Raw genomic sequence first — 22,588 nt, 5'->3', positions numbered from 1 at the left:
TTGACTATTCGTTATACTTCAATGAAAATTAGAAGCCATCAGCAAACACTGAGTCTTAAAATAGCAGCAGTATGCACTGGTAGACGGTCATTGGGATTTGCTAGGTTGAGTGTCCTGCCAAGCACATCAGATTCATCCAATTAAGCTACAAGATTCAAATCACTTCAACAACTGCCCTGAGTCAAAGGGTAAGGAAGACTGAAATAAATAAATGAATGTATGAAATAAATTAATTTGTAGTATCTTGGGTTTGACAATATTCCCAGGTGTGTTTGGCACAAGGCCAAGACTTCTCTGTGCTGCGTGAGCACTTGTCATGCTCCTTAAATTGAGTCAACTCACAGACTTAAAGCTCCTGATCTCTTTAATCTTTATTGTACTGGACAGCAGTTGGAGACTAACTATTTATGAATCTCTAATTCCATTTAATCAGTCCAGCTGATCGATGATGTTGAGCAAAAAGAAACAACAGGCAGGGAAAAAGTGAAATGACTAGAACAATACATTCCTCCTTTTAAGTAATAATATTTCACAGCTACTGTCTAAAAGCCTCTTAAATCAATATGAAGGAAAAGAGAATCAGGTGGGGTCAATGCTGCACATTTTTAAAAAGCTGCACTCTTCAAAATGTGAATACAATACAAAGTTTCTTACAGAACAACATTATCAGCTTGCCACAGCAGTAACTGCATGCAGTTGTGGATGAAAAACTGCAGAACTTTATAAACCTACTAGGACCAAGTATTGTCACCTCCAGGTTACACGAAAGAAGAGAAAACAACTCACAAAACTCATGAACAAAATCTCACTGAAGAAGCAAGTTTTAAAAAGCTTTTTCCTTGCGAGAAAACGCCTTTCAACCACAAACTTAACTCCTTCTGTATAAAAATAGATTTTTGGCCTATAACCCAGGTTGGTGAATTTGCTTATTGTCAGGAATCAATACAGTGGCCAAATATTACAATTTGCTGTCCTGAAAGGACCTGCCTATGATGGCAGCTATTGCTTCTTCACGGGCTCGCTAGAGACAACCATCTCAGTATTACAAAGAACACAGCCAATGAATCCATTCCTCAGTTGACAGTTCCCCGTTCCAGTGTATTAACATAAATCACACTCACAAATTTCAGTTTATGTTAATACCTTGGACTGTAGACCATGGCCGCTGAACAGGAGACGTGTCACCCATGCTGCAGGCCATGCCACCACCAGCAGTGGCAGTGCTGACTGGCAAGGGCAGTAAGAACATCAGCAGCTACCACCTGACAGCATGAATCAGCTCTAATGCCACAAATTAATACAACTCTCAACTTCTTTCCATTCCATAAAATTGAGCACCTTTTGAAACAGGTAATCCTTTTTTAAAGCTAAACACTACTACAAAAGTATACCTTGGGCAAGGAATTTACCTTTTTCACTGACTTCAAGAACCTGTCTGTGATGTCTACTTAATGTACTAGTAAGTTCAAAAAATGTTAAAATGTTCAGAAGCTGTTCAGTCTACAATGTTTGGAGAAGCACATGAAAGAGATTTGACTTTTCTTTATCTCAGACAGCTTTGTCAAATACTCATGCAAGTGGAAATCAGCAGTGATTGTAATAAATCATGTAAAGTTTGTCATAAAAAGTACTCGTCTTCTGGTGAAGAACAAAAATTGCCACGAAGTCAGATCAAAGGCATGCTGAGATGCCAGAACAATATGACTAATTGTTCTTTTTTAGTCTTGCTATATAAAAAGAGTTTGATCTTTCACTCAGTAACATTTTTAAGAGCATGTGATTAAAGGCCATTGTAGTTTGCTGACCCCTTTTTTGGCTTTCCATACAGAGAAATATACTGACTATGTCATCAGGCACTTTTGATGTGATAGGAAGAGATATAAGCATAAAGAAGCAGTAGCATGCAAAGGACATTTTGAACCTGTTTACAGATTAAAGTTTTTCTTGTCCTAATCAGCTAGCTGCATAAATATTTGCTGTAGTAGATGCTAATGGCAATGCACACTGCTTTGGTAAAAGAATCATAAATGCTATTCTCTTAATACTGTATTCTCACATCCGCAGCTGATGGGTGCAAATGACTATCAGTAACTATAAAGTTTCAAACTGCATAGTTAGTGCTTCAGCTGCACTAAGAAACAATATTTTAAAAGTTCTCAAAACCAGGTTAAATAAACAAGAGCTGATGAAAAATAATTATGGTTTAAAACTGCAGCTGATTAAATCATTCTGATGGGAAGGAGGGATCCAGCTGTAGATGTAAAGCTTTTGGCATTCTTTCACATGAACTCCCCACAAGCAAACTAGAGAAGCCTGACACAAAGTGGGATATAAAGCTCATTGAAATATTATATACAAAGTGAAAAATCACTGTTAAAATAAAAGCAGATAATGAGTAGGGTTCTGCAGGAGTTTGTCCCAGGTACAAAGCTTTTCTTAATAATCTGGATGATAGAGAATGATTAAATTTGCAGCCCTAGAACAGACTGCTAAGTACTGTGAAGACAGGCTTAGAATTGAAAACTATCCTTACAGACTGGAGATGAGATCTGATACGGGAAATACGGCATTGTTCAGTGTCCTCAGGTGTGTAAAATATTGCACATGCAGGACAGGGAACTACTGACTGGGTAGCAGTACTGCAGAAGGAATTTTGGAGCTTATTATGAATAATAATGAACTGACCAACCATGAGCTGAAAATAGCAGACTTGAGAAACAGCAAGACATCATGTTTATGCACGTAAGTGGAAGGATACATGAATTTGCTCCAGCACTGGCTCAGCACAGGTAATGATTCATGTCAACACATATGCTCTAGTTTTGGGTTTTCAGTTTAAAGATGTGGAATAGCTGGGAATCTTGAGGAGAACAACAGTGATGAACAGCCTAGAAGACGTGACTTCCAGGAAAGATTAAATGAATTAGGGGTTGTCCAGCCTAAAAGACAACAAAACCAAGGGTGTAATAACACAATAACAGCCTCAAAGAATATATTGGACTCCTTCAGAAAAGAAAGGGAGTAATTTATTTTCCATGCCCATGCTAAACAGGACAAGAAGTTAATGTGCTTCAACTGCAGCAAGAAATATCTGTTTTAGTTATTACCTAACATAATTCCCCACTTCTCTTACATTAAGGATATTGAAAGAATATATTTCCTAGGAGACTGAAGTATCCATTTTTGCAGATTTTTAGAATCAAATTAGACAAGTAAATAACAGCAATTACATAGGTATAGCTGTTTCAGTCTTAGTCATAAGAGATTCCTTCTGAGATCCCTTGCAGTCCTATGAGTCTATGATAATCAAAACTTATCCCTCATTCATTGCTGATATGTAAACTCTCAGCATTACTAAACCCATGTGTCTATCTCTGATAACCAGCTGCTGTATTTCAGAAATGTTTTTTTCACCACTGCCTTTCCGAGATGAGCTTCCCATGAACCGCTACAAGTAGTAATGCATTATGCTCCTCCAAAATATCCTTAATGTTTACAAAGGCTCAATAACACTTCACATGCTGGTGTGTTAATGCTGTCATCTGAGACATTTGCAGATATTGCCACCTGAATTTCCACATGTATGGCTGTATCCACTTTCTGTTTCTTCTGATGCATTATGTTTTGACTGGGTGCTCTTTGGGGCAGGGTTTATCTTTTTGTTTTTAATTTGAACAGTGCTAAGTACAATAGAGTCTCCCTCATGTGTGACTGTTAGCTGCCATGGTACTGCAAACAATGTGCTAACAAACCAGCACAGCAGGGTGCTATGGGAAAGAACTGAGATTAATTTCACTGTGACTGGCCATGTGTTAGAAAGTGTTTGCAGATGGTTTGGTGTCACTTTTGTCTGTGCTCTTTCCATGGAAAATCCTGCATCAGCACTGTATGTAAGTGGTTAGTGCATAGTAGTCCTTATTCACACAGAGAAGATACTATTTATCTGGCACTTGCTGAAACAGCTCATGGATACAGAACCACCCTCCCTAAAAAAAACCATTCAATTGCCCCTTCAACTTAGCCTGGCTTTGTAATCACCGGCAGACTGTTCACTGCCACACTTTTCCTTGCTCTCAATCTTAAACCTGTTACATTCCTCCCAAATTATTTGTAATGTGTAAATTATCCACCAATAAAACAACAATATTAACTGTAAAAGGATGACGACGACTCTGGAGGTATATACTGAGTGTATTTTAACCTTCCGGTTAGCACAGGTTATAATCTATTCTTCATCCTAAGGTGACTTGATCTCATAAAGCATCAACCAACCTTAGGAATACTGCTTTGGCTGGAGAGTTTTTCTGCAGCTTGGTTCTGGGAGCTTTGAAGTTGCAGAACCTTTCATGAAACTGAGGTCTCTGCAGATATCCTCACCTTTTTCCAAAAGCACGTAAAACCATTTATAACTTTCACAGGCTTTTACTTACATGTGCACTGCTTTCTACATCTGTGACTGCAGGGAACCATCATTATTATCTTCTGCTTCTCATTTCTCTTCCAACTATTTGTTAAAGTCCCTGAAATTTATCTTATGGGTTGCATAGTTAACTATGGCCATGCTGGGCCTAAAGAGAAGCCCGTAAACTTGTCACTCTGCTTCTAACAGGGGTCTTCAGCAGATGCTTGCGGGAGCACAGGAACACGGCAGGCATGTGCACGTGAGCTCCCCCAGAACACGCTCCCAGATTCCAAGGATCTATGGTTCAGACGCTTTCCAAGGCAAAGGTGATGCATTTCTTAAAATATTCTAGAAACTGCTTTTATTACATTGTCCTGTGCCTTCAGAAGAAGGCCATGAGTATTTTAAAGATATGCCTACACGTAATCTTATGGGCTATAAGAACATTCAGTTTCATACCTACAACGCAAGGAAGTTACAATGCTGCTTTGCATAATCCCATTCCGTAAAAATTAAGAAATAGGCATGCAAAGTGCTCATTGATCAGAAAGTCAGCAAGAAAAAGAGCTGCTCACTGCAGAGTATACATTCTCAACAGAAGGTAACTACCACAAGAGAAATATTTCCACACATTCTTGGAAAATGAAGATGGCACACACAGCAAGTTCATTGACTACTGTACAAAATTAAGAACTCCTGGTGGAATAAATTATGAGGATAGCTGATTGGGGCATTTGTGAGCAGAAATATTTGAGGATGGAATGCAGTGATAGACGGAAAACTGCACTAATGAATGAGAAAAACTGTTGTGTCCACTTTTACACATCAGTGACCTGGAAAAAGGAATGTGCAAAAAGGTCATGAATTTGCTGATTAAACAAATATGGACAAGGACAGTCAATATAAAATAAGAGTTAAAATTCAGAACAATTAAGCTGGAAAAGGAATATGGGATACAGGTCCACATGTAATTCAACAGTCAGCACGTGACTTGGAGAAAGCTAAGAATAAACTATAAGCCTGAAATACTTTTAAATCAAGACTTATAAATACTAAAAGCATGATAAAAAAGACAAATATGAAGAATCTCATATATATATATACATATACACACACATATGTGTATATTGCAAGACAATTTTATCTAGCAACATAGGAAAGGAGAACTTCAAAAACCTTCTTTACATACTGCATCTCCTAAAAGGCCAAAGACAGATACTGACTGCTAATAAAGCCAAGCTGAACAAAGATATGATTTAAATATGGTAACTATCTATTCACTTTCTTCAATGCCTGCAAAGAAGAGAAACATGGCCAAACAGTGAAAGTGCAAATATCTGTTAACATACATACTTACCCACAGGGTCTGTATGTAAATACGATATAACTTTCTTCATCGCTTCGTTCAATAAATGTAACACATGTATACTTTTCCCAGTGCCGCATAGCCTGTTTGAACATTGCACGCTGGCTGCCTGAAAGAATTGTATGACATGAAATAAAAGATTTTTTTTAAAAAAAACTGCACCTTGTTCCTTATGATCAGATTTTAATATTGGGAATATGGGTCTGGAAGGAGTCGCTAGATCATGAAGTCCTGTCGCCCTGCAGTCCCATATGTCATGGAGCATGCTTTTATCCTTTTATATCCCGTATAAAGGGATACTCAGATCATCAGCTTGCCAGAGCATCTTCCCCTGCAAGGGACCAATACCGCCTGACCCTCTCTAGCAAACATAAAACCAGCAATAAAGAGCACAGCTATGTTACACCAGAGGAAGGCAGCAGAAGAAATCAAAAGTGTTGCCTAAGTCTCCGCATTAGCATAATACTTGTTAAGCAGTTTTCTCAGGCTGAAGTTAAAGTGGACTACACTTTATAGAAAAAAAGCAATTTGAGAATCCCTGGTTCCTACCTATTGAGCCTGAAAAGAAAAAAAAAATCCTCTAGTTTTCAAATCTGGAGATCGTTTTAACCTTAGGCATGTAATCAGGCATACCTGCTGAGGCATCTGAATTCAATAATGCTGTCTTGAATAAGGACAAATCTCCACTTCTTGAGGTCAAAACCATTCAGAAATCGAACAATTTTCCAAGAGGGAGAAATTCTTCATTTAACAGAATATTAACCATACATAAATATTTGTTTTAAAAACGGGAAGCATACTCAAAACCAAACAAAACTGTATGCTAGATGCAGAAACAGGCAGGCCAGCTCTCACCCCAAAACCTAAAGCTAGTGAGGTACCTGATGTGCAGCCAGCATGCCTAAAGTACTGTAGCAATGTAATTTTATTGTCTGGCCAAAGACAAGGCATGTTAACTTGGAGGCAGCACCTGAGAATATAGCTATATTGCTTCTGAGCTGGAAATCCACAAAGAGCTGTACTACTTTGCATGAACTTGCCAGCAGAGGTACATCTGCCGTGCACTCCTTTGCACGCTGTAGACATGTTTCAGCAGGGGGTAGAGAGTCTACTGACACTCTAAACAGCTACTGCAAGTCCTGGAGACCAAAGATAGATTTTGAAAAGTTCTCAGTACCAGCTTAAGTTTTCTCCCATTGGAAATGGGAAAAGTACTTCTCCACAGGGAGAAAAGTCAGCCATATGCACAACATTTTGGAAAATTCCACCCTTAGGCTCCCTTGCAGGAGGACCTGGTGCCCTTTCTCATATCATGTCCAGACCCTGATCAAAGGGAACCAGCTGTATGAGGTGAACAGGCAAATCATTGTCCATACCACTAGACTCAGTTTTTCTGAAAAGCTGCCAAAAAAATGAACACCAGTGTCAGTTATGGTAATATTCTTTTAGACTTAAAGAAAAAAAAGCTTCAAAGTTCATAAAAGGTAGCGAGTTAGAATCACATCAGGATCCTAAGAATTAAAGGTTATTTCATCCTATCTTGCCCATTTCTTTTATCTTCTAGTAATATTTGCCAAGCTTTAGAATTTATCTTTCATTATGAAAAAGGTAAAAATGCTTAACATGATTTACTTTAATTTAGTTTACTGCCATTATTCCAAAAGATGGTAATCCCAGAGCAAAGGTCACATTCGGAATAGTACTATATAAATACTGAAACTAGAAGTTTACGAGTAACTAAGTTTGGAAGCAATGACTCTGGTTTCTCTGTGTGTGTACACAGATGCATATAATGTGCGAAGGAGTGTTTGAGCATTTCTTCTGGTTTCCTGTATCATTCCAGTGCATGATAAGAAAGATGTTATTGCCTATTTTTTCCCCATCTGTCTTTGCTTTTTTCTCTTTTTGTTTTAAGTTACCCCTGCCATCCACATTGATCCATTTACATTTTTCAGGGATAACTAGCAAAAGTATAAACCATTTGTTTTCAGCTAAAAATTACATCCATTCTGAAGTCAGTCTTTCCTCATATCATATATAACATTTGTGTACACCCATGTGAAAACAAAAGTGAGGAATTACAAAACACATTTGGGTCAGTTTGTTGACTGAAATCAGTTTAGCAGAGTACATGTCACAGCAGTCAAATAAGTTATAGTCTTATACTTAATACCCTCATTTTTTTTAAAACAGATTTCATGACATTCTGTTACTTGGGCTCTTGAAAATAAACATGCAACAAGAAACATTAGACAATGAAAAACAGCCTCCCCTCTCTAAAACATAGTTATATATTTTTATTATTAGAGCTTGCCTTTGGGAACAATTTCCTAAAGTATGACTAATATTTTCTGAACAGATGTACTTTTCAGGCCTGATCCAACAGAAATCTTTCTATTGACTTCCACAGATTCTGCTCAAATTTAAAAAATCATCATCCTTCCTCCTTTCCAAAGCACAAAGCTTACCAGTAAAATTTCCACCTATTACATATGGAATGACACCCCCTGGCCATATTCTTTCTGTTCGTGATGTAGCAGCTCTGGGAAATCGGTTTTTCTCATTTTTCCCTGAGAATTTTACAGTTGCTCTTCCTTTAGATGTATTATTTTGCTCAAAGCCTGTAATGATATTTAAAACACTGAATGAGATCACAAAAATAAAATAGAGAGAACAATTATTTTCCAACAAGTCAAAGTCAGATTATTTCTTTATATCCTTTAAAAATAGAACACTGCTGTTGCACAAAGCCTACTACTACTTGCTTTTCTTAGTACTCCTTGAAATGGAGTCTAAATCTTCCTTTTCCAAATGTATATGCAGTGACCATTTCTATATAAACTTATTATCTTAAGGAGACATTTGTCTGCCTAACTGCCTCTAATTTTTCTGATTTAATAAAAAAAGAAAAAACAGTCTTTAAATTTCCATATACATACTATAGATGACATTTCCTGTTTTGTCTGGGGATTTTTTGTGTGTTTTTTATTTGCCTTTTTTTTTTTTTTTTTTTTTTAAACAAATTAGGACTTTGATTTTCCAGCAAAGAAGAAAAGGACTTTGGACAGACCCAAACTAACGCAGTCAAGGCACTCACTGTCCCTTTCATTTTTATTGCAGGATTTGGGAAAAACACAAGTGCATAACCATCCTCTAAGAAATGGACAACAAAGAGGTCCTGAAACTATTAGATAGTCTTGTAAGTTAAATTGATTATCAGGAAAAAAGAGAAATTATTTGCAAAAGTAGGTTGCATAAATATAGATAAGTCAGAAAAGTCATTTCTCCTGCTGATCTCCTTCATCTGTAGCTGTTAACATAGATACAGCATTTTCAGACAAAAATGTGACTGTCAATTTGATAGTAACCCTACAACACTGGGATGCAGATGATGCATTTTTCAGAAATGAGCTTTTGGAACTCTATTATACATGGCTTGAATTTCCTTACAGGACCTAAAAAATGTACTATTTTGAGAGATATTACCCACTATTCTTCCCATTACAGGTAAATCTCTCCATAGTCAGCTGAAATTGACTGTGACAACAGAAGAGGGTAAAGACAGATGGGCAAGGACCTGCATACCATGACATGGTTAGCTGTCTTCTTCTGAAACAATTGCTAAATTAGCCTGAACAATCACGGCAGCCGATGCAAACGGATCACTTGCAAAGGCAGTCAACAAGTCTTACTCAGAAGGGCTGAACCCTTATTCGTCTTTGAAGACTACCTTCCCCCTATAATTATCCCCGACACTAATTCAACTTAAGTGTTAATGGGCATGTCAGGCTATGCTGTAAGGAGCAGGGAGGATTCCAGGGCAGGAACATGGCACGATATCTTGGCCCACGTTCATGGCTGGGAGAGAAGCAGAAAGAAGAAATGGAAGAAGCTACAGAAAAAGACAGGGAAAAAGTTTGTGATGCACAGGAGGAAAAGCCTAACTTGGTACCAATTAATTTAATGTATAATTTAAGTGACATCAGGAATGGTATAGAAAATTACAAGGTTTAAAAAAATAGATTGGCCAAAACATACACATTCAGGTAAAGCAAATAACTTACCCTGGCATTAAACAAATACGTAAATGAGAATTACACAACACTTGACAACACAGCTAGAAACTTAAACAGAAGAAAAACTATTGTTACACTTAGTATACAGGCATTACTGAACCACTGAACATTATAATATGGAAGTTTTACCATTTCAACTTCTTATCAGCTTTGTTTTGAGCTAAGAGTAAGGAATTTATGCCAAATTGCATAATAAAAGCAGGCAGACATTTATGGAATAAAAAAATTGTAATCCTTATATCAAGAATGAAGATTATCTGTCAGGACACATCTGCAAAGGTAGTTACTGTGCCATAGTTAATCTTACAAGAGATGTAGTGATGCACTTAGACATAATGTTGTGTGATTAAAATAGAGTTTTACATATTTTCTTTTTTGAGGTTTGAGGATTCATGAAATTAAAGTGACATCTTCTTGCATCAAATATGGTGAATGAACTCAACCAGATATTAATGGGGATTTCACTGATGTAGCCCACTGAATTCAGCTAACATACTGACAAAAGTATGATTATTCTAAAAATGTGTTTGTCCAGTTAAACACAGCACAAACACTTCAAATGCAGTGTGACTTATCACAATGCCCCAGCTGAATCCAACAAAACATACCATAAGCAGCGATGTACCAGTCAGGCCATGGGCTATATGCAGCATACTCTAACTGTACTGAAAATACGTTGTATTGATACCAGGTGAATTAGTAACTGTGAACACTACCCTACCATATTACAAAAGCTAAAGAATTTTTAATAAGCTCTGTATTTTAAGCTCCTAGATTTGATGCAGTAAGTAGAGCTCTTAGAAAATGCAACAAAGGGCTAATAGCTTCATTACTCTTACTTTAATAGTCTGTTTATGGCAAGAGTAATACAGAAAGTGTTAAAGCACTATTATCATTAAAGTTAATGATACATCACATCAAGCAGCCTGCTAATATAAACAGTCAAAATACCAGAGCCAAATCTTCGTATCCTCTCTATAAGTTGATAGAGGGCACCTCGTTTTTTTGATATCCCACGTTCTCCAAAGCCACCTTTAAAAAAAAGAAAGAAAAAATAAATAAGAAAGAAAAATGGTTTTTATGAAGTTAAAAACACAGAATAACTAGAGCGACTATGTTGCCGGGAGAGATTAGGAAATATCCTCTAAAAACTACAATATGTCTTTAAGGAAGTTTAACATTCTTCAATGACTGTCATACAAATTCTTCATGTATTCTTGACAATGAAACAAAAACATATTTTTAGCTTAAAAATATTCTAATATGCATTCCAGAATGAAAGCCAAAATGTCTTTGTTATTCAGACAAGTCATGACAATTACATCATCTAATTATTATTTGAAGCTTTTTCTTCCTGGTGACCCTGACATCCTCAGAGTCACATTGAGTGACAGCTAGAAGCCCTACACTCTCAGAAATTTCCTGAATGCATACCATAATCTTCCCACTTCAAGCAAAGGGAAGGAGGGAAAGCAAACACCCGAAAGTTTAAGCAAAAAAACGACAAAAAATGATAAAAACATAATATGGCATATTTCACCCCGAAAGGTATGAGTTTCCTTGTCAGCATGCAAATGGATGTTCAATGCACTTTAAAAGCTTCTGATCATACAGAAGCACATCTTGCAATAAAATCTCTAAGGCATGTACATCTGTGTTGTCCCAATGACAGATAAGCAAGAAAAATTAAGGTAATAAACAACTGATCTTAACATATGCCATACCACTTACAGAAATGCCTCACGTCTAGAACTAGTGTGTATGTTTGATGCATTTGCCACATACTCCTTTTAAAATTTTAATCCTTTTGTGACTGCAAGCACCTCTGAAAACATTAGTAAGCCAAAGAAACACTGATAATGCTGCACTATTCATGAATTATCAGAATTTTTCAGGAAGTTTCATGGTTTTTAGAAGTTTGTAGCCGCAGGTTATATTTTAAGACACAATATCTGCTGTGGGACTTCAGAATTTTCAAACTGCTGTTACTGCAGCAAGAGTAAAGGGATAGGAATAAAAGGATCCTTGAAACCTCTAACCCCCATAGAGAAGACCCTCCCCAATTTCCTACAACAACTTTCAACATATATATATATTTATATATATTTATATATATATATATAAAGAGCATATTTACTAAATGGCAACTTGAAATCATATCACAGATGAGACAATTCCATATAAGGCAAGTGAGTTTGTGTGGTGGCTCAGTGAATAAAAACATGTCTAATTATTTGGATTACACTGTCACATAGTTGCTGGCTCCCTTGAGAAAAATATTCCAAATTTTTTAAAACATTTTAGATAGATGAGGTAATTCTTCAACACATTCCTTCACAAGAAGTTATTTGGTTAGCTATAATACCCATTACAGAGTATATAAGCATTCTGTTGCTTATATTGATTAACATAATTATCTCGCATGTTGACATTTATCTTGTAAAAAAGACAAACAGAAAAAGAATCCCAACAAAAATGAGAAAAAATGTCCTTAAAAAACAGCAACTGCAAAGAACAGGAAAAACTGAAAAACCCATTATTTAACCAATCTAAGAAACTATTACACCTTTATTATTTCTAGAAAAAGTTATTAAGCCATCAGTGCTGTGTTAGCACAGCCTATGTTTTCTAGTTAGTGAAAAACTGAAAAAAGAATAAGTATCTCACATAATTAATCTGACTTATTTTATGTGAATAATTTACAGCCTTGCCAAGCCACAATCTACAAGAGTTTTAAGAAAACAGATCTGCTCCCTCTTTCCATACTTTGGGCAGGAGAAAAAAGAATAATTTTGGCAGTTTGCATTGGTATACACAAATCAATTTTATCATCAGTTCTGTTGTTTCTATTTACAGCAGTTATGTGTATGGCTTACACAAAACAGACCAATAAAATGATAGGCCCATGCTCTAGAGAAGCTTGCAGTGCGAGTATCTGATCCTACAAATCCATGCAGATAATCCTCACTGAAGTGAGTAGTCACACAATGTGAATCAGAGCCTGTGAACTCAGGATTTTTCACTAGCAGCTGCAGTGAAAAAGCTAACTCTGCAACTCTGCCTTGATAGTTTACTCCCAGGTATCCAGCTACTCCACCTGAAGTCAGTCTTGTGCAAAGGTCAACATAAGACCAACCAGTAGGCATGTAAAGTGCTTCAAAAATCAAGCATGTAACTAATTGTCACTGTATAAGTAAACTACTCTATTATTTAAGTTTCCTACTTAATAACTATTTTACCTTCTTTTTCCAGTTGCTACCTAATATCAATTAGTTGCTGGTGATATCCTCTTTTGACAACTTGAGGCAAAAAAAGGCTGTAATTAAGCAAAGCACACTAGAATGGGCAGTTTGCAAAAATGAGCCAAAGTCCTACATCAAAATATTGTAAACATAGGAAAATAATTACACAAAGTGTAAAAAGTCTGAATTTGTTTCCAACTCTATTTTTAGTAAAATCAAGAACACCAAAATGTTCAGTGAGGACCAGAACAAAACCATGAACTTCAGTAAAATTTCTTCCACAGAGTCCAGTTCTACTGAGCAGTCCCACTGATTCCTCTTACTTCTGCTGTAAGAGTGGACAAATGCGATCCAAATGCATCAGTCTTTCCCTCAATAAGATACTCTCCATAGGCAAAGATAATGCACAAATCTCAAGACAGGTACAGAGACAAAATTAAATAACTGAACATAAATTTTAAAAAAACAGCTTAGAAACATATATTGCCTTTCTGTGGCAACAAAAAAGGTCTTTGTCCGTTATGAAAATAGAAAAGCAAAAAGAAAAGTCAGAAGGCCAAAGAAATCACTCGACTGCATCCACTTTAAGGGGAATGACTGACCCTGCTCTCTACATTTTGTCAGCTAAACTAGGGCCTGAAATACTTCAAATCCAATTAAAACTGTTCATGAAGAAAACCACTGATTCTATTAAGATTTTAACATCCAGTCTTGATCTAAAAAAGATCAAAGATGCTTCTGCCTTGAAAAAATGGTGGCTTTAGGAGGAGATAAAAGAACATCTCAAGTTATTATACAGTCTAATCACAACACTTAATTGCAAGGTAGAGTAAAAATATTTTAAATATAACAATACTGAAAGATCAAACTGAAAACTGCTACTTTTGTCTGGAATGTTCCTTTCTGACCATTCCTCAAAATGATCTTTTTTTCCCCACACAGCAGGAATCATCCAGTTAATACTAGCTAAGCTGAGCAACAAATACAACATGCTTAATGGAAAATAAATTTCAATTATTCATCTATACATTTTCTAACAGCACTCCTCCACACAATTCCTAAGTAATTTGTCTTCTTGGTACCATATCCTAAAAGCTTACTGCTTTTCAATCCTGAGTTTACAAATCAGAGTCTAAAAGAATATACTTTTTTTTAGACATACATTTGCACAGGCATATATGTGCATATCTATCTATATACACGTGTGATTAATATCTCTTTAGCTGTCTAGCTGAATGTCTAACTACCTGTTAATAGGATTGCAGCTTCTGTCACTAATGCACTCTGTGTTAATAGCAGCAAACAAATATGTACTAGAATTTGTCCGATAATCAGATATATCTTAGACTAACACGGTGAATTCTAGCAAGGATAACACGTTCTTGTGCTGCTCCTAGGCTGGTGTGCAGATCTGGACGTAAAGGAGACAAGAGCAGAGGAGCTGCAATTCAAGAATCACAACCTCGCCCCCAGGATGGCGTGCATCTCCTCCGCAGGCCGTCTTGGCTGTGCTTTCTAGAACTTCAGAGACAAAAGCAAAGCTTTGTCCAGCCTCCTTCCCCCCATAGCCACTTGCAGAGAGGACTATCAGTTCCTGCCAGCTTCCGTTCTTAAGTTCTACAAGTTTTGTTTGTTTTTATTTTTTAATCAGAAATGCAGGAATAAAATTAAAATTTTAGCTCTTCTCTTTGTTTTACTATACAAATATATACTCATTGTTGAATAACTTTTAAAACTGTAAACTAGTATTACACATAAAGTTAAACTGATTTTGAACATTTAAAGCAGACTGACTTTTACGTAGAAATAAATAAGAGGAAAATAAGTTAAAAAAATCAAACTTGAAATACCATACCTGTGTTATGGCCAAGTCTTTCTTTGGAGTGCTGCGTAAGGTCAATTGTCCTGTCAATTTGAAAGATTTTTAAGTCTTCATCATCTAAGGCAATATCTCCCCAAAAGACAGCTTTAAATAAAAAAGAGCTCAATTTAATTAAAGAATTTACTTAAACATTAAAACCAATCTGAAGACTATAAAGTGATGCTACAACCCATGGGAAAATATGTAACAAATATCTATATCACATATTTGCTTACTGATCTATATTTCTAGACAAAAAAGAGAACAATCTCAGAAAAGATACATCATTTGTTCCAACTTTCTCCTAAACTCATACAGGCTTTTAAATTTCTTTATACATTGCATAAATGTAATCATATAAATGTAATGGCAATTTACTAATAATTCTTCAGCATACCTGTTATCTTTTCTACATGTAAATATAAGAGAAGAACAAAACACACTGAAACATGTTAGCATTTGAACTATGAAGTCAAAAAAATGTACAGTACACAGAAATTATAATCTAAGTTTCCTAGCATTTTCTCCTGAAAAAGAGAAATTTCATGTCACCATTAGTATGTTCCAATCAATTTCCATGTTACATTATGTTTGCCTCAGAGAATTTATCTGTTTATGTTTCCTGTTTCATCTGTGGAAAGCTTTTTTCATTATTCTTTTGTGTTATTATGTTACCCTTTCATAGTTAATCATGCTATTAGGATTCCTTCAAATACTTTGTTTTGCAAAGCACTGTTCACTTTTTTTTTTTTTTTAATCCATTCTTTAGCCTTTCTGTTGGGTTGTTTCTTCTTTTCCTGTTCTCTTTCAGACTTTCTCAGGTTCTTTTTGTGGTTACTTCTTTTTCATTTGACTTTTTCATATTTTAACTCATCTTCCCTAATCCGCCATCACAAATCTACGCTAAGATATAGGTCCATTTGGAAAAAGTTAGGGGTCTAGGACTCCAGCCTTTCATCTCAGCCTACTTTTTTTTGATATTTTACCCTGCAATCTCCCTGCCAACTCAAACTTACTGCTAAAGGTGAACTCAGGCTGCATGCTCAACCTGGTGTGAATGAGGCCAGCAGAGCATTACCAATTAACACAAGCTGTGGTGACTGTTTACTATTCTTATCCAAATTCTCCTTCCTCCCTCCTGCCACTATTTCTGTCAATAGCTGCATTATCCATCCCTGCAAGGCTGCACAATCCCTGGATTCAGCCTCTGTGTCACCTTCAACTCTCACCTCTCTGCCCCCTCCAGGAAGACATCACCAGTTCTGCTCAGCTCTTCGTAGTTCTGCAGCAAAATACTTCTTTTGCTTCCATAAAGCTAACACTTTGTCCTGATTTCAGCCATTACCAGATCATTCCCTCTGGTCCATTCAAATTGATCCTGATTTTTAGCTAGTCATCATCTTCTGCCATTTTGTCTGTTCATTACATAATATCGTAGATACCATTCATCAGATCATATTTTCAGTAGTTTCCTGACTAGTGAGGGGAGGAATTCTTAGTCTGACTCTTGAGTTTTAATATTAATTATTACTACTTATTATGCTATCTTTAGAGATTCTTGCTGCATCCCATTCATAGTAGGACCCACTGTATAAGCACAATGAAAGATTATAAACTTTAATAGACAGGACAGAAAAATGGTAAGATGAAACAACTACTAACATTTCAGTTTACAAAGAGATGATGTGCATCAACTGAAGCCACACCAGTTGTCCACACCAGACCTGAGGTGAATTACTATAACTTAATAGCAAGCCCATTTTTATTTCCTGGAAATATTGAGAATTAACAAAATGAAAGCTCTGAACCAACAGAACAAGTTCCAAAAATAACATTAGGAGAAATCACTTTGTTTCCAGCATGTCATACTGATGTGGATATAAATACAAAATAAAAACTCAAGGCAAATTGAGCTTTAGAAAAAGATTATAATGTAGGAAAAAAAAAAACTTGGTGGAAAATGTATCCTCCTAGGGCCTGATGAGCTGTCATTGGTGCTTTACTGTTTACTGTTACTTTAGCCACAAAAATACAAATAGAGAAGATTCAAGCACTATACATGTCTGACATAAATGCATTGAATTCGGGTGCAAAGACATAAAAAAAACCTTATTGTTCAGGCAAGCTACGCCAACTTTATTAGTTGGGTTAGAAAGGAAAACAAAGCTATGTTATTCTTGTTGAACATTTGGTCTGCTAGCTAGAAGTGTTTTAGTTAGTAACCTACTACAAGGTTAAGTTTAATAATAATAATATAACCATGGTAATATAACAGTAAGTGCTGATGCAAGTGTGACACAAAGGTAAATGAGTAACCTATGTTACCAATAGAATCTAGGTTCCCTAATGTATCAACCAAATAGGAGTTAACATTTAAGAAAAATATGAAATTGTTTAAAAGTAGAATGGAAAGTTTGGAGCTTTCTCCAGGCCAGTATTTATTGACACCAGGCAATTCTGTTTAGCAGGTCATGTAAAAGACAGAGCAATAGGCAGAAGCCTTGATGGAAATAACTCATTTAATGTTGGTGACAAATTAGTAACTGCCACTTTACTTTTAATGAAGTAAACCTGTGATTTTCTGAATTAATTTCAGTGTAACTAGGAAGATATAAACAAAATAAGAGTTAATTAGATTCTATTTAATTTCAGTCTAATCTAACAATCAACAACTGAGATAAAGGGATCAACTTTCTGATAACTGTTTAAAAAAAAACAAAACATGCAGCTGTTTTCCAGCGTCTGTGTTGAACAGAAATTCTACTCTCCAGCAAAACCTGAAGCAGAACTCCACCTCAACTTTATCCAAAAAGTAAGAGATGTCTCCCCTAATTATTACAACCTTTGTTTCTTAGAATGTAAGTGTCAAAAGTACTAGAGAGCTCTACATTCTAGAGAACCCTGTCTTAAAATTTTTATGGTTGGAAAGTATCTGAAAAAGTCACTGTGTATACTTTGTCTTGTAGCATGCCAACCTTAACCTTACAGAAAGCAAGCAGAGGACTGTTTGGGTATGGAAGGCACGGCGCTATAAACTACGCTAACAGCAGGGTTAGGAATTGTATCAGCTCCCTTTACCCAACTTCTGACAGAACTGACCTCTTGAGATACGAGCCTCCCTTATTCTTCACCGAGGCTGCTTTGATAAGTTTGTTCCAGAAAGTGAACACAGATTTGATAACCACTACACTTAGCATGCCACAAATTTAAAACTGAAAGAAAAGGGTGGAAGAACTTTCAAAATGATCCAAACAACACTTTAAATGTACCTGAATTTCTCTCACATTGCTTCGCTCTTGTTCTTCCTATCTGCCCACTGATCAGAAAAACCTGATGTTTTCAGGCAGCTTTTTCACTTTATTTGAAAATGCAAGTTTTGTTGAAAACTACCACATCTGGGACAACATTAGAGGAAAAGGGGAAAATATTTCAAATATCTTTTCTTACAAATAGATTCTTAACGAAAAAGAAAATAGATATTTTTGTCCAAAACATGGTAAAGAGATGTATCCTGTTATGCTAGATTTCATGCAACTTCTTTACTTTTTGTGTGTTTTTTATAGCTATTACTCTCATTATGCACCTGCAGAAATTCAAGTGACAGTGACCACACATGCATCAACTTCATACAGACAGGCACATACAAATAGATTACCCACTAAAATTTATATTTTTCTGTAACAGAAGAGAAGGATTTATGTGGAGCTGCTAATACAGAAAATCTTCTTCAGCAGTACGTGCAGTTCTACTCTCATACAACTCAAAACCCTCAGCCAAACATCACCTTCAAAAAGGCCTTATGTAATCAAAACACAAAACTCTGCTCTGTGAATCAGCTAAGCTTGCTACACACAAACAGGCTCACAAGCATAAAAAAGACAAAAATATACGTTAGAAAAAATATTTGCCATCCAGGGAAACACACCTTAATATTATCACATTATTAACGTGACTACAAAGGAAAAATAATGTGATTTATTAAATTCAGATGAAGCAAAGGAACTACAGCTATGTTCTACTTGTCATAACAGGGACTATTCTATCATAAATCATTAAGACATCTGCAAAGCTCTCTTTGCTAACCTATCCTCTTCCAACAAGACCAGCCACTACATCAAATATCTGCTAGCCTACAGGAAGAAAATGTTAGTAAGCATATGAACAAAAAAGAAAAAAAAAGAAAAAGATGAAAACTATTTTAAGTATATGTATAGACACACACACACACACATAACATCAGCCAGCATACAGAATTGGGAGAAAAAAAATTTCTGTAACCTTCTATAAGATGGTCAGAAATCATGGATACAGAAAAGAAATCAAGTATTAAAGTTCATGGGGCTGTGATATGCAGTAGGATGGCTCTTCCTGGGATTAAGAATATCAGTTAGCATAGAATGCTGCAAAATATATGCATGCGTGTGTTTACTGTAATTCTAATAAAAAATCTATAAACTTTTTATGATTTGTTCTACAATTATTACATGAATTTTTAAAACAAATCATGAAGAGACATTCTATGATAAAAATATATTGCTGATAGTAGTAATACTGATGTTAGTAACATAGTATAAAATGTAACTAAGTAAATATTGCTAGTGTTGCCCCTTAATCATAGCAGTTTAAGGCAAGAAAACTAACTCAAAGAAACCTTGGCGTAGCACACTTGCTGTCCAGCTACCAAGGACAGCTCTAAGAGTGACATTGTAATACACCATCATGATCCAACAGACATTTCCTAGCGTGTTTTGCTGTCTTTCTAAAACTAGAAAGAAATTAGGCAAATTGGCAAGAGAACCGTGCCTATCCCCACAGGTGGTCCCTTGTTCTGAGAATGTATGCAGAATTAAGACGGGGAGATGGCTCCTAATTGCACAGAAAAGATGTCAACAATAGGATTAAGGAAATTTTAGAGGTTATTTTAAAAGCACAACCTCAAATTCTGGAATACTACTGGGAATCGAAAGCACAGGAAATGTATCCTTCCTCCCCTCAGCAAAAGCTGCCAAAAACCATCAACGAAAATATTAGAGTTAACTGAAAGACAAAATTTAAATCTGGAGAGCTTTTAGCTCTTTTCATTCCCTTCAACAGGAGGTTGGGCACCCAGTGCTTTTCAAAATCTGACCAGTAATTCATAAAGCAAGAGATGCCAAAAAGTGTGTTGGCCCAGGCTCAGGGTAGATATTCCTCTAAACCTCTATGGGCAGCGGCTTCAATTAGCAGCTTCTTCTATAGCTGAGTCATTGAGTACTTTCTCTGTACCAACACAGCTACTTACATTATAGTGTGTCTTGGTGAGTCATTTTACCCTGTACAATCCATTTTGTGGCTTACATAAGTGTCCCCTGGAACGCCAAAGAGCAAAAGGAAGATTTTGAACTACATAAGTAAAACCTCATTATGAGGAATACAGCATATGCTATTATAATTAACTTGATTGTGTTTCCACTGTGCTCAGATCAGTTGTCTTTTCAGATTTTCAGGTGCAATAAGCCTTTTTTTTTTTTTTTTTAAGAAATCATTGAAATGAGAGCAAGATAGGGCAAATAAACTGAAAAAGATCTTACATGCAATCATGGAGGGCAAAATAAACAAGCTTAAGATGGTATGCCGTATTCTGAACTGCTTCCATTACTGTTTGTCGTGAGTGTTACCTTCACCCATAGCAACGTAGTAAGTGTTACTATTCAGAGCTCAGAATTTTCAGAAGAAATTTAGGAACTGAAATTAATTTTCCCATGTGGTTCATAATTACCAAAATTTTGATTTTTTTATTAAAAAAAAGACAGCAAAGACAATAACTTGGTCATTAAATAGAAGACCATCGCAGCCTACTTTCACGGATGCATCAAAACCCTCTTAACTCAAAATTAGTAATTTCATGAATTTCAGCAAGCAGCATTTTCAAATCTGTACATGAGTGTTTAGGGAAACCTCTAATTTACTTGAAGAAGATGATGTCCATGCACCTGAAAAGGGATACAATACCTCTCACTGACAGCTTCCACTGTCCCATTTACTGTAAAAGACTTACAATAGCAACCTTTATATTGATTTTGTTCCATGATGCAGGTGAACTTACCATTCAAAAGTTCCAATAATAATATTAACCATCTAATAAGTTCCATGCAATATATACATTATAAAACAAAATAATTTTCCCTAGGAAGCTGGATTAGTTCTCCAGTCCCTCTATCTATCACCTATTTGTCTCCCCAGATCCTGTTTGCCTACCCACAAATTTTACAAGTGGTATAACAAAATGGTATCCCAAAACAGTTATTTCAACTGGAAAAAGAGTAAAATATTAGTCTCAGGAAATCACTAAAAATACTCAGAATTATAGGGCAATATTGCTAGTGGTTCACTTACATACATTAACAGAAGTGAGACAAAGAATGAAAGAATACTAAAAGCTATAGGCAGAAAGTTTTATTAAAAAGCATAGCTCCCCTATTTTCCTGAAAACAAATGAGACTAAATCTTGAACTTACATCACAACCAATTCACAGTTATCAGGAATTTACCACTGCAGGATGAAACAGCCTTTGGAAACTATGAAATAGTGCTAAATAAAAAAAAAAATGTTGACAGCTCCATGCACTGAGTAAGAACACAAACTTTCTGAATGCAAAAATTTGTGTCAGCTTTTTGTCTGCCACAAAACAAGATCATGAACAGAAATAAGGACCTGGACAGTGATCTGGCAGTGGCTTAGGAGAGCGCACTGTCTTCTCAGAACATTTTGCTGCTACTACCTGCAAGTTTAGGAGTGATTCTCCGTAAACTTGGATCATCTCTTTTGGATATATTCACAGCCGTATCACTAAGCTCCAAAGTATTTAACTTTAAATATATTGAAAAAGGTGCCAAAAAAATAGTCCATCAGCACAGGAATATTTTGTGTCTCTGGAATTCAGAAAAGAAGAGGAGTTTGTATGTTAAAACATACAAAACCATTGCACATTTGGAGAAGTCATAACAATGTCAGTATTGGACCAAGATTTCCTAAGTGTATTCAAATTATAAATATTTTTACTTGTCACTTTGGTGACATAACCATTAAAATCTTAAACCAACTGATGTAGGTTTTATAGCTTAGCTTTCAGTAAAATGAGTTTTCCTGCAATAATATTAAGGGAAGAATATCAGGAAAGTCAAACAAAAATCTGAAGTTGAGTCAAAGCTATTTTAGTTCTTAAAATTACAGTATTCAACATCACATCTATAATTTTCCTCTCAAGACTGTCTTTCATGGTAAAATCCATTTGAACAGTTCTTACAAATATCTGTGAAACAAGACTATGCAGTATAAAAATTAGTTGTGTCTTGTGATCCTATTCGCACTTTCTTCATCCTACAAATGTATATATATACGCACACACTAATATACGTTTATTAAAAGCAGCTTAAAACACTTCAAAATCTGAACGAGTCTTCCCCCCCCCCAAAAAAGCAATCTGAGTTTTCTGAACTGCAGAGCCAGAGACAGGAGAACACAAGTGTTAGACATCCTGTACTATAGAGCCCAGCACATTTCAGAAATCCTTTCTTGGCTCAGAGGAATCAGATCATAGCATAAATGGATTATTTTTAGTAGTATGCAACACTGAGGTATGTTCCACGATTTGAAAAACA

The 22,588-nt window shown here is 35.9% G+C and overlaps 1 protein-coding gene across 2 annotated transcripts in view; it reads right to left on the bottom strand.

The window, feature by feature from the left end:
• TLL1 (tolloid like 1) overlaps positions 1-22,588 on the bottom strand; it is a 142,525-nt gene that overhangs the window by 66,516 nt on the left and 53,421 nt on the right. For both annotated transcript variants that reach the window (XM_026122905.2, XM_026122906.2), the window contains exons 3-6: positions 14,942-15,052; positions 10,796-10,876; positions 8,237-8,389; positions 5,760-5,877 (exon numbers count right to left, since the gene is read on the bottom strand). In XM_026122905.2, coding sequence (XP_025978690.1) covers positions 5,760-5,877; positions 8,237-8,389; positions 10,796-10,876; positions 14,942-15,052 — 463 coding nt within the window. The remainder of the gene's footprint in view (positions 1-5,759; positions 5,878-8,236; positions 8,390-10,795; positions 10,877-14,941; positions 15,053-22,588) is intronic.

Source organism: Dromaius novaehollandiae, chromosome 4 (assembly GCF_036370855.1).
Source record: "Dromaius novaehollandiae isolate bDroNov1 chromosome 4, bDroNov1.hap1, whole genome shotgun sequence".
NCBI lineage: Eukaryota > Metazoa > Chordata > Aves > Casuariiformes > Dromaiidae > Dromaius > Dromaius novaehollandiae.
This window is presented reverse-complemented; position numbering and strand designations above follow the sequence as displayed.